At 44.1% G+C, this 13,613-nt stretch overlaps 1 protein-coding gene across 1 annotated transcript in view; it reads right to left on the bottom strand.

Annotated features, from left to right (window-relative positions):
• ARRB2 (arrestin beta 2) overlaps positions 1-5,472 on the bottom strand; it is a 43,061-nt gene extending 37,589 nt beyond the window's left edge. The window contains exon 1 of the mRNA XM_072399423.1: positions 5,300-5,472. Within this exon, the coding sequence (XP_072255524.1) occupies positions 5,300-5,457 (158 nt within the window). The 5' untranslated portion in view covers positions 5,458-5,472. The remainder of the gene's footprint in view (positions 1-5,299) is intronic.
• Positions 5,473-13,613: the final 8,141 nt, after the last annotated feature.

The raw sequence follows: 13,613 nt of genomic DNA, 5'->3' as shown, positions 1-13,613 counted from the left end.
GAAGCTTAATTACCAGTCTCAAGGCTGAAGAAAGACTACCATGAAGGTGACAGAAACCACAACGATTATTAAGACATCACAAATCCTCAATTATCACACTGGGCTGGAATGAAGAAACTAACGTAGAAGTTCATTCAGCCCTGGCAAGTTTAGGGGAAGTTGGGATATCTGGGTAGCCTGCCATGCGCATCTCAGCATTAGTGGGCCTTTTTGTTCACCATTGGCACCAATGTGATGATGACACATGGACATATATTGTGAATGAAGGAGGCCATGGTGGAAGGCTTATTAATTCTGACCTGAATTTTCACTTCACATTCACAAAAGACCTGAAAAGTTTATGCTCATCTCTAGAAAAAAGCCTTCCAAGAGTAACGCAACTACCATACTGGTCATGTGACCGGGAACCAAAGAGGCTGCAGGCTCTACAAAACAAACACCTAACCACAAATCAAGACATACTCTTAGGTTTTTGATTTGATTGGACGTACATAACGCATAAAAAAAGGAAAGAGGTTGTGGTTTTACATTACTGGCGGGTGTTCGGTGAATTGACGCTCCCTATTGCAAGTGGGAGCTGACACTGCAGATCACATGACTGTGCAGGGGGTAATGGGGGAACAAATCAATGCACAGCTGGGATCAATTCATCAGCTATTATGTTTTCATCCAAAACAACCTAAAACCATCAATCACAACATTGTGCAAGTTCTGCAGCTGTCCCGGACCTATTAATCATTCATCACATTTGCCTTGATGAAGGGTTTTTGTGTGGCTGCAATATGTCAAACCATGCTAAAAGAGCTCATGATGCAAAAAATTCCAAGGGATGACTTCTATTAATTTCATATATAATGCTAATCCTCCCAGCACCAAACTACGGACTAGTATTCATATGGCATGCCATGAGGATTTGCTCCATACTACACTAGGATAAACACGAATAATTCACAAAGCAAACGCACCAGGATAAGAATAATAAATACACGTCATGTTCGGCTGAGACCAATGAGATTGGAAGGTTATAGTCACATGGCTAAAATTAAGATCTTTTCTATAAAACTTTTCAAATTGGCACTGTTGCAAATGCCTTAACGTAGCATAATCAACCAAGTGCACACATTGTACACACAGACACCTTGCACATCGGGCCTACGGAGAGAGATGTGTAGGAATGCAGCGTGCAGGCACACCCCGCACTATACATACGTCATTGCTGAGCAACAACACGATGTATACATTACAATATACATGGTTGTCCTCCAACCCGTTGCCCCAGAGAGAGAGAGAAGGAAGGCGCCCAAGCCTGGTGCCCCAAAAAAGAGACAAGCAAAGCAACCAAGCCTTGTGCCCGATAAAGAAAGACAAGGAAGGTGCCCAAGCCTGGTGCGCCAGATAGAAAGTAGAAAGGTGTCCAGTCTGGGGCCCCAGAAAGAGGGACGTAAGGAACCAAATTTGGGGCCACAAAGGCAAAAATTGACCAATAAAATTGGCCATCACCAACTTAAGTCCACTCTGGGGCCATCATCTTTATCCCTTGCCTCAAAATGACCCACAGACCCAAGTGATGCATGTACCAATCGGGTGTGCTAAGTGCACTTCTTCAAGAGTTAACCTTGTGTTACTTTTGACTACTGTTTTGAGTTGGTAAACTATCTATGCCAATGAAGCATTTAAACATCCCATCTGCTGCTTCAAGGTAATGGAGTCCCATTCCTGCCAGAATGACATTATTCCTTTGCAGAACTGTTCAGGGTTTGGAGTGCCCATCATGGGAATACAATTCTCAAAATTCTTACAAACCCCCTCCATGAGCGTTACTTTTCAATTTCAAACAGAAAGTGGCTGCCTTGTTTGTGTTTTCTGGTGCACCTATTCTGCCGGCCTTTGTAGATTTCATTTTTTTTTCTTTGGCAGTATTTCACAATTTGTCCAACCGCGTTCCCCATTTCGCCACCATTTTAAGTAACTCGGCACGTCATCCCTGCAACTGGGAAGAGAGACTTGCAAAATAACGCAGAAAAAGTGGCAAAATGCAAGCAGAGGGAAAAAAAGGCCTATGCAAAGGCAGCATAAGTAATATCCACATAATGCAAAAAAAAAATGGTCAACTCTGAAGCCACCTAGTCCCGTCATTTCCAAGCAAGTGTCACAAGCTTGGAAACAAGGCAACACCATAGTGACAGATTAGGAGGTAAAAAACTGGATGGAGTCGGTGTGCTCCCTGGCCCACCACCCAGCAGTTTTAATTAACCACCCGGCTGTTTTTGGGTACTAAAAAGCTGGGTCACAATACAGGGGCTGCCACCCACCCTAAAGCTTCTTTCTTCCCAGGGAGAATACTGTAAGTCATGAATGAAAGTGCTATTGCAGTACTCTCCCCGGCCCCTTTTAGATGGGCAAACCACCCAACACTTTTCAGTAACCACTCGGCTGTTTTTGGGTAGTAACTGAAGTGTTGGGCCACCACCCACGTACAATTTCTTACCACCCACTGTACTGCAATCTTAGCAAAACAAGAATGTGTATATACTTACCTCTCCAGTATTCTCCCCAGAATTTTTTTCAAGCTGGGTGGGAAGAAGCTGTAGGCGGGTGACGGCCTCTGTATTGTGACCCAACTATTCACTAACCACCCCAAAACAGCCGAGTGGTTATTGAAAAGCGCCGGGTGGTGCATCCAGCTAAAAGGGGTTAGGGAGAACACTGCTTTGGCTTTCAAGACGATGGACACTCCCGGAGATTTCCCAGCAGATTTGGGGGACCATTCCTTATCAACGGAGCGGCGTTCAGCTTGACTAGGAAAACTTTGCTGGGAAAGTACACCACCGCCTGTCATGGCATACAATACAGGAGCCCATTTTACCCCTGAGGAACCCTTGAAATATTTTTCAGGTGGTGGCCCGGAAAACCAAATTTTTAAACACTTAAAAATATCATTAGAACCATGCAGCTGGCACTACCAAATGGTGTCAGCTCCAGGACTATCCTGGCATCAACAAAAGGGAGGTCAATCAGACTCATTTCAAGTAATCTCTGGAGAAGTGTTTCTCAACTAGAGTTCATCCAGAGGTTCCTAGAGCAATGTGGACCTCTTAGGTCAGTTTCGCCAATACCAATGATCTTTTTGGCTATCTGTAAGGGTGACATTCCTCCCACTGGCCAGCAATGTAAGAGACATTCTTTCCACTGACCACCACACTAATGTACTTTGAGCTGTGTATATAGTTATTCTAGATGAGGTTCCCTGAAAGTTACTTTAAGGATTCCCCCATTTTTTAAAAACACCGCTCTGGAGAAACCCTGGTTGAGAATATCTTCAGTAGAATACCAGACAAATACGAGTATAACAGAACGTCACTCATGGCCACTTCTGTTTTTTTTATTATCAATAGACGACAGAAAAAAAAATAAAAACCTCACACTGCGCTGAGCTACCGACTATCACAATGTGGCTGCTGATGATAAAAGTGGACCTGTCATGGCGGCTGTTATCTGTCATGGCTGAGGAGTAACTTGGCATTTGTGACACATTATAAGATGAACTACGGTATACACAAATAAAGACTGCTGGCTCCTATATTACACCATTGGGTATGCGATACATGATAATGGGTACAATGACCACCGGGCACCCTATACACCCCACGTACACACAAATACGACGCACTGTAGATTCCTAACAAACAGGGCACCCTATTGGTTCCATGGACATGCGCACAGGGCTCCCTATAGTTCCCAGAACCCACGCAAACACCTTCTATAGACACCACGCATGCGCAAAGGGGGCCCTATAGATCCCACCTGCACACAAACACACAGGGCCCACTATAGATCCCCAGTATTCTCCCTATTAATTTATTCTAAGCTGGGTGAGAAGTAGTTGTAGGTTGGTGGAACCCCCTGTATTGTGATCCGAATTGTCCATAATCACTAAACAACAGCCGGGGGGGTTACTGAAAAGTGCTGGGTGGTGCGCCCGGCTAAAAGGGTCCGGGGAGAACCCAAACACACACGGGGCGTCCATTAGATCAAGCACCCCAAAACACACACGCCTTTTACCCCACACACATGCACAAAGGGTGCCCTATAGATCTCATACATATTCACAAACGGCACCCTATAGATACCAGGGACATGCATGGCACAGGGCACCCCAGGACTCTATAGATTTTATAAAACAGTAAGTAGTGAACATGAAAAACTTTCTTCACTTATAGAAATCTGATCAATACATTCATAACTTTGTATTAGTAAACATGAGCACGTTTATATCTACCCGGGGATCGGACTTATAAAATTGGAGAATAGTGACCCCATAATACCTCTATAGCGCCCATCAGAGGCTCCATGGACTTGAATGAAGAAACCATTCTGCACTTTATAAAGGGGCAAACAAGGCATTAGGGATCAGTGGGAACTTTGGCATTGCCCATTTTGGAAATCAGGGCACAGCGGGTACAGCAACCCCCACCCGTATTATTTAGGTGGATGTGCACAGCCAGGACAGGCGGTGATTCCCCAATGACACGAATACAGGTTACTATATGTACAATGTTACGAGAGCCATCACCCCGAATGATCCCAACACTCTGATTGGAGGACGCAATGCTCTGCGCACTCTGCTGGAGGTGTCATAGCCAATATAGTGACAACACAGCGATATCGGAGGTGCCCGTGTCAATGGATATGGCGGGACATCCGTGGGGTCATTGGCCACTCTGGGGACGACACACACCAAATACCAGTGACAACACACGGTGTGGATTTATAGCGCTAGTCACACTGGGGTCACCATTACCCATCATTCTATGGTGACACGGATATGGAGCCATCGTAATGGGGGTGCTGTCACCCAGCCCGTACACCAATACAGGAAGCATTCTGGTGACCCCAATGCCCATTATTATGGTGCCAGTATAAGGACGCTGGTGACAACGCCATATACATAGGATGAGCATACGGACTACGGTGGGGTCACCCTACCTAGATCTATAGTAATCACACACCCAACACATACAACAGGGTCTCCCTACCCAGAGATACAGGGGGTGGCCGCAGTGCATTGTACACAATGGTGAGAACACCTCCTCAGAGCTGGTCACACACTGCTCTCAGTACTCTGTGTATAAAGCAGGGTGACAACACCTAGACTGAGCACACAGTGCAGGCAGACTCGTTGTCACACTCTACACAACCTATAGTCACAGTATACAGTTCCCCTGCTCATTTTATCGTGCCCAATGACAGCAGACTCCCTGCCCCCTCACCCACCCACAGCCCCGGTCCTCTCACTCACCGGGTTCCCGCTCTCTCCCCCATCTTCCCGTCCCCTCCGCTTGTCTCTCTCTCACACACAAGAGCGCGCTCTGTGCTCTCCTCTCCCTCGGGGGCGCGCACGGCATCACGAACGGAAGGAGCACGCGGGCGTGTCTTCAAAGAAAACCACGCCCCCATGTTCTGGCTAATTGGCAGAAGTCTTCCCCGCCCTTCTCGTCACCACAGTCAGGGCTCGGCTCGCGCCCTGATCCATCCCTTGTTGAAGGTGTGCGCGGTGACGCCATGGTACGTCAGTGTAAGGAGAAAAGGGGAAGCGCCACCATTGGCTGTGTGGCTGCCTTGTATAGAAATAGGGTTGAGCGAGACGGTGTTATGATTGGAAGAGGGGAAAGAGAACGCTGATTGGCTGTGTAAAATATCAGCACAGTGCACCTGCGCGCCTTGTGGTGTTGGCGGCCATTTTGTGGGCTGGACCTTTATTTAGAGGGAGCAGGGACAGGTTCTCTTGTTATAAAAAGCTGTGTTTTACATTAATTTAGGATAAGGGTGGGCACAATGTTGGGTTTATATCTCAATCCACAGTCTAAGAGATCTCATATTATGTAACTACTGACAAGTCAGGCCATACCCACCTCATACATGGGCAGTCAAGTGTTAGGTTGGCCTTAGGTATTGCCTTCCCACCAGACCAATTCATTAGTTATTTTATCTCTTGGTAAGTTTGGAATTGTTGGTTTCCATGAAAATAGCAGCCTTTGTGTGACAACAAAGGAGCACTGTGAGGAGACGGTTACAGAGCGTTGTCACCTCATAACAGGATGACCTGTATTCTGTTTTAAAGCAGCACCCAGGCTTCTGTGGGTCAGGCCATTTTTAGCACCAAATGTCAATCAAAATTGAGGCCTAGCTCTAGGTTTCAGATACCCTGAGACCTTAGCAGCATCTCTGTGGTTCACCTATGGCAACCGGTCTAGACTGACCTCCCTTCTTTTCAGGTGTCTGGTTGTGGGGAGGTTAAGGAGACCTCTCCTAGCTTTTCCGGGTGTATGCCGCTTCAACCACTTCCACAGATGTCCAGCTTCTTCAGGAAATTCCTGTCAAAAATCCAGTTGAACGTTACGGGATGCCTAACGTGAAGGGATAGTTGGTAATCCTGTCATGACCTTGTTCCGACTGTCCTGTCATGGAGTCCCTGTCTCCTAGATGTTGCGTTGGGTTGTCATCCTGTCACATTGGTTTTCAAGGTGACAACTTTGGAGAGTGGTTGTATCGACGCTCGTCTCGTAGGGTTGGTGTTGTGTTGTCACTTCCAGTTACAACACCCTGTCATATACCATCGCTGGCGTGTTTGTAAACAGGACGTAGTTGGATAATGCAGCTGTATCCAGTGAAAAGCCTATTGACCGCCAATTTAAAATTTAGACAAAATTTGCATTCATGTTTAAAAAGCCTATACGACAATTTTAATTACCTCAAACAAGTCTCAAATCTTCGTGAGGAGCCTAAAACGTACCATGTTTCTAAGTCGGAAGTAGGCGCATGCAAGCCTATAAGATTGTGTCACATTTTCAACCGGTGACAACTCGATTGTGTTGGTACCTGTCACTCGCTGACTGAATTCACTCACTAGCCAGGGAAAAGAGACACGGTGACAACTAGCTGGTTCGACACTTTGTGTCCAGAGGAAAAGAAGTTTAAGCTCCGGATAAGAAAGGGATTCTTGACTGTAAGGGCTGTGAAAATGTGGAATCGGCTCCCTCAGGAAGTAGTTTCAGCAACTACTAAAGATTGCTTTAAAAAAAAACTGGATGATTTCTAGAAGCACAGAATATAACTGGGGATTAAATGATTAAAGTAAAGATAACAGAGACTTCTGATCCAGGGAACATCTGATTGCCTCATGAATTCAGGAAGGAATTTTTTCCCCTGTTGGAGCAAATTGTACCAGGATTTTTTTTGCCTTCCTCTGGATGTCTATAGGGTTTTATATCTGGGATATATTTATATCCCTAGTGGTTGAACTTGATGGACTAATGTCTTTTTTCAACCTGACTAACTATGTAACTGTAAACCTATAAAGGATGGTGACCTACAGAGCTTATCGCTGGCCATGTGTAGTGAGATAGCTAGCTCACAGCAGCTAAACAAACATGAAGGAAAAATGACAATATTACCATAAAAAAACAGCAGTCGCCAACCTTTTTGGTCCCGCGAACCACTAAAATTACCAGCTCCTGAATGCACATGTGCATGGAGCGGGTTGTCATTCAAAGGGGAGGACCCCCATAACGCCATAACACCGCCCACTCTGCCTTCGCAGATTTGAGCCTGCAATGTGAGGGTGGGCGGGTTGTGTTGTAAATAACAGCTCGCCCACTTCTCTGAGCCAGGGATTTGCACGGGGGACGTGGTCCGTGGCTCTGGCCTGTGCGTCCCCCGGCGGAGTGATTCACTTGCACCATCCAGAGCCGCGGACCCCCAAAATCTTCTCGCAGACCACCACCGGATGACGACCGCTGATTTAAAACATAAGGACAGGTCACTCCAATTCGTTCAGCTATGTGTGTAATTTTAGCTTGAGCTTTTGCACCCTGTGAACAAAAGCCATTTTGCCAGTTTAAGATTAACCTAAAATAAAAGGCTGCTAAATGCAAACAATAAACTGACTGATTAATATGCAATAATCAAAAAACAAAAGTTTTTGGCACCAACTAACTAAAAGAGGAATGAAAATGAGGGTGTTATGGTGTTGACCAGAGCTCATACATCTGATATGACAGGGAAGTTCTGATAGCTGTGATGAAAACGTGCGTGGGTGGTTCACTTCCTTTACTTCTTGCTTGGTTTCCTGACACGATTGCGTGATGGGCCTGGGTGTGCAACGACCAGAGGATTAGTCATTCATTGGAAATTGAGTAGCAAACCAACATTTCAACATGACACTTCATGACAATCACTGACCACGCTTTGAAATCGATTCATTGATATACTACAGAATAACCCAAGTGCCATTCTCAGGGCTGTGCTTTTTTATTACTCACAGATCGGCTGAATCACATGGTTAGCAATGGGTGCAGAGTTTGACCTTGCTTCTTAGATTGCATATTATGCTTTGTGTCGTGTCCGCCATTTTCTTAAGGACAAAAAAAGTTTTATCGCACTGATCAGCTGACTTATTAGGTTTATTTCAGACGTGTGGTAAATTGCAGCTAGCACATGCTCAACCATGTTCTTATTCAGTCGTATGGGAGCAGTTGGGACCTATAGACATGCTGTACTATTTGTGTTGCACTTGTGGTTTGCATAGCATTTCTTAGATGCAGCGTGTAGCTTCTGGCCACCCCAAAGGCACCGTCTCCATTGTTAGAGTGAATGTAGGAATGACGTGGCTGCAAATAGGCTTGCAGGTGTACCTTAGCACTGAGATGCATCAGCACAGTGGCTATCTTCTTCAACAATAATTCTAATCTCCTTCATTAAACCTCAGAGCTATATAGGGAAAGAAGGTGGATTATCTGCTCTGGTTGGGTTCAGCTTGAGCTACTGAGCTCCGTGAACAAATTTTTTTTTTTATTTTGTGTCAAATTTAATATGTGGCAAAGCTAAACTCAACATCTTTGCTATAATTAGATATAAATATATGATTGTTAGTCACTGCACCATGGCCCAGAGCACTGAAAAGACTGCTGTGATAATCTCAGGAAAAAGGTTATTCTAGAATCACGATGGGAGAGATGGGGGTCTTTATAAAGCATTCACTGTGACATTCAACAAATATTAAGTGTATTATTAGTGTATTTATATAGGCATGTTTTTTTACTTACAGTGTTTGATTCACTTGCAGCGAATAGTTGGTGAACATTAAATTTCTTTATAAATGATTGCGCTGGAGTTGTCTATTGGCTGCCATCTGCTGGCTGCTTGTGTAAGTGCAGTTCTGGAAAGGTTAGGACCGCGTTCTCTTTTTTGGGAAATCCATATTAGTTTTTTGGGCAGCTGGCTGTTGTCACCATGTCAGTGCAAATTGCTGGCTGTTATTTTAGTACCAGAAGTGCAGAAGAGATATGAAAAGCTGAGTTTACATAAAACACATTCTTGTCAGAGGAGCAGGAAAAGCCAGTTTGGTGAGGAAAGGGTGCTTTGTGCACCTGCCAGGGGCAACAAGGCCATAGCAGTGATTATTGCTTTTCAAAAAAGCAGCTGCCACACCTTTCTGAGCCTTGGGAGATGCACAGCATGCTTTTCAATGGAGCGTCACTGATAATTAAAACAAAATCGGATTGACACACTAATAACGCCACCTATTAGGTCCATTGTGTTTGGAGCAATGGTGATCAGTGCCTCAATCACAAGGCTATTGGAGCTGATCAGAAACTTTGTTCAGCTGAAAGATAACTGCTCACCTAGTGGAATATGCAGCCAATTAATTTCATTTGCAGCAAAAGTGCTAATCAGGGTGTTGGAACTGTAGCATTTGTGACTATGAAATTGGTAAATGCTGGCTAGTGATGGCACAGTTCTCCCACAGCTTTCACTGGTTCCTTACCAGTGAATGGAAATTACACTCGCCCAGCATCAGAGGTACAACATTCCCCCCACTGTCAATATTAATGCTGTCTGGTGATTGGTGGATCTGACTGTGACTGAGGGGTAAAAGGAATATTGTGGGGAGGCTACTTCTTCCACACTGAGAGCAGCTAAATGCCAAAAATGTTTGTATATGTGATTAGGAAGCATACAACTGCTTTATTTTATCTTTCAACTCATAGTTGTGTTGCAATTTTTATAAATTTTTTTTAGGCTTTAACATCCAACAGATATTTTTCTTGCATGCATTGCTCTGATTTGGTGATTTACTAGCTGCATGTATGTTGTGGTCCAGGAAACAACGGTGGGTTAGACAGGACATAAGAGCAATGTACTCAACAACACAAACAAGGCACATCTTCACAATGATGCCCAATATCTGCAGGATATTGTCAGAACGCAATGGAAAACATCACTTCCGGTTTATTGGGGAAGAATCGGATCAGCTGTGATCTAAACCCACCCAATACCATTAGATTCAATCACACTCAATACCATTCAGTCTCGCCCAATCCTTTCCAATTCCTCCCATTCCCCATCCAGTCTTACCCAGTTCCCCCTAATACCTTGCAATCACATCCACTTACAAACAGTTTCACCTAATCCCACCCAATTCTTATCCAATCCTACGCAAATCCCCATCCAATCTCACCTATCCCAACTCAATTCCATGTGCTGCTAATAGAAAAACTTGCTTAAAAACATCCATGGAGTTGGCACAGAAATGCCACATGGGGGGCATTTTTTTGTCCCTACCTATTGTTATAGGTAGACTGTTGAAAGAGCATGCAGGGGTGTAACAAAAAGTCAGTGGGTCCCTCAGCAATACTTTGGATAGGGACCCGTGTCAGCAGTACAAAGTACCATTTAAACAAAATAATAAATAAATAATCAAATGGGTTCAGTCAATGGGTCTTGTATTAGTCTCTTCAGTGACATTCCCTCCCAGTTGTTGGATTAGAGAAAGAAACAGATTCACATGACAATAAAATCCTATTGGTTGGTGATGTCACATCACAGGGAGCCTGAGGATTTGCTACTTTATTCCATGGGAGACTCGGGAGATCAGGTTTTTTGGTGGTTAGAAGAAGGACCCCGCTGTGGGGCTGCATCGGCCACAGCCCATGTCCCCCCTTTGCATCGCAGGCTTAGAGTGGTGAGCGGGATGTCTCTCTGAACTCAACCATCCATCATCCATCCACCATGAACTTCCATCATAGGCTCAGACTTTAGATGGGAAAGTGGGAGGGTTCTTGGCATCATGACATCACTCTGGGGGAAGTTTCTGCCCCTTTGAGTGACACACGGCTTCCCGCGCATCCGCGGTCTGGAGTCCGTAAATTTAGTGGTCTGTGACATCCAAAAGGTTGGGGACCACTCCCATAAAGCAAGATTTTAAAGAAAGACTAAAACAAGAACAGATACTAGGGTACAGGACAAGAGAAGTTGTACTGTGCAGAGTCCATACAGCCAGAATAAGAACAGATACTAAGATATTATACCCAGAGTACAGGACAAGAGAAGTGGTACTGTACAGAGTCCATACATTGAGAATAATGACAGATACAGAGAATTACACCCAGAGAATTGTATTATGTGTGTGTATCAACAGAAAGTTATACTGCCCATAGATGTCATACCCAGTATACACACATATACTGCTGAACATATCAGGACTGTGTTGTAAGCTACATTCCTGATAACCTTGCTGGGTACAGAGCTGGGTGAAGTTCTTGTGGAATGAATGTAATCAAGAGAGCTGTAAATACACAGCAGGGTGATGGGTGCAGAACAGGTGGGCTCCCCTGATTTTACGGCCAGTTGACATGACAGCATTCTACCGTTTGGTAAATTATAAATGTAAAAGCAAACATGTTTAATGTCTGTGATGTCCATACCCAGAAAGGTATACTGACACTCTATGTATGGAAACTAAACACACGAGACAAACAGTACCCATAAATACAATACATGATCAGTGATCAACCTAGAAATATTTTTAAGCTGGGTGGGAAGAAATCATTGCCGGGTGGCAGCCCTTGATGTGTAACCCAACTCCTAAATAACCACCCTAAAACAGCCGGGTGGTTACTGAAAAGGGCTGAATGGTACACCCGGCTAAAAGGGGCTGGGGGGAACACTGCGTGATTCTGTATCAGCTGTCCAAGGATTCATTCCACTCCTCTAGTTCATATATATTTACCTCCAAAGCTTGATGACAATGTAAATTCTTTTGTTGTGGTGTCAGGATTACAATAATACCATAACAAATAGAGAACAATCGCACATTGTTATAAATTAACAACCTTTTTATGAGCTTTTTAAAGCTCCCACAAAGCAAAGATCAATAAACAGGTGTGGTGACAGTAAAAGTCATTTCAGGATTCTTCTATTACTTTATGTACCATATTGAAGAGATAAAAACAGAAAGTGATTATCGTTTATTATTATTTGTTGGGTGGACAAAAGGGCACAGCTCCAATCTCCATGTAAAATCCAATTTCTTACATAATAAGGAGGATTTTGAAGAAAACAGAGAAGTAATGAATGTGGAAAAATCTTTGAATCAGCCATCTTCTTCTACTTTTCCTGGTTTCGATCTTCAGGCTTTTTGATTCGTCGAGCCGTAACTCCAGCTCCCCTGTTCAGTCATGGCAGCAGCAAGGGGTATTCAGGCATCTTCGGCTGAGCTACACACGGAAGATATGTTTTATTGCAGTAGGAACATTCCCTGTCTCTTTCACCAATAAAGATCTGCCTGATCGCAAATTTTACCCATTACATACAATACAACTCAATGAGCTGTGGTTGCCATGTAGCATGCTGAGGTTGCTATGAGCTTTGGTTGCTAGGTGTAATTTCATTCACTATGAACTTTAGTATTATGACAGATGCTTGTTGCCAGAAACCCTTGGTGACGATTTTCAAGAGTTGCCACAAATATAGTTTTTAGAAATGTAGAAACCTTCCTGTCAGTAGGGAAACTTTTTGAGCTAAAGCAAAACTTTCACAACCATTGATTCCTCAGCAATTCGATTCCAAATTTCTTCTTCTTTCTGGTGAGGAACGTCCATGATCTTTCTTCTTCTGCCGAAGTCACCTGATCTCCTACTGCGCAGACATTATTATTATTAAATAGAATTTATATAGCACCAACATTACTCATCACTATACATTAAAAAGGGGTTGCAAATGACGGACGAATACCGAAAGTGACACAGGAGCAGAGGACCCTGCACTAAAGAGCTTACAATCTAGGAGGTGGGGGAATTACCACACAACAGGAGAGGAGATATGTAGTTGTGGTAAGTAGTAAGAGTTTTAAGAGACAGAAGAAGATGGGTAGGCAAGTTTAAAAAAATTGATTTTTAGAGCACTTTTAAATGAGCAGAAAGTAGGAGCAAGCCGAATAGGATGAGGAAGACCATTCCAGAGAGCAGGGGCAGCTCTAGAAAAGACTTGTAGCCGTGCATGTGATGAGGTTATGAGTGAGGAAGTCAGTAGTAGGTCATCGGAGGAGCGGCGGGAGCTGGGGGAGTATTTTTTTTTACCAGGTCAGAAAGGTAAGTGGGACAAGAACTGTGGAGGGAGTTGAAGACAAAGCACAAAAGCTTGAATTTGATTCTAAGGTTAAATGGAAGCCAATGAAGAGAACTACAAGAAGCAGAAGAGGAGTGGTGGGAAGGATGATGAGTCTGGCTGCAGCATTCATAATAGATTGTAGAGGAGACAGTTGGGTTAGTGGA

The sequence above is a fragment of the Pyxicephalus adspersus genome, chromosome 2 (assembly GCF_032062135.1).
Source record: "Pyxicephalus adspersus chromosome 2, UCB_Pads_2.0, whole genome shotgun sequence".
NCBI classification, from domain to species: Eukaryota; Metazoa; Chordata; class Amphibia; order Anura; family Pyxicephalidae; genus Pyxicephalus; species Pyxicephalus adspersus.
Note: the sequence above shows the minus strand (reverse complement) of the source record. Positions and strands in the feature narration are given on the sequence as shown.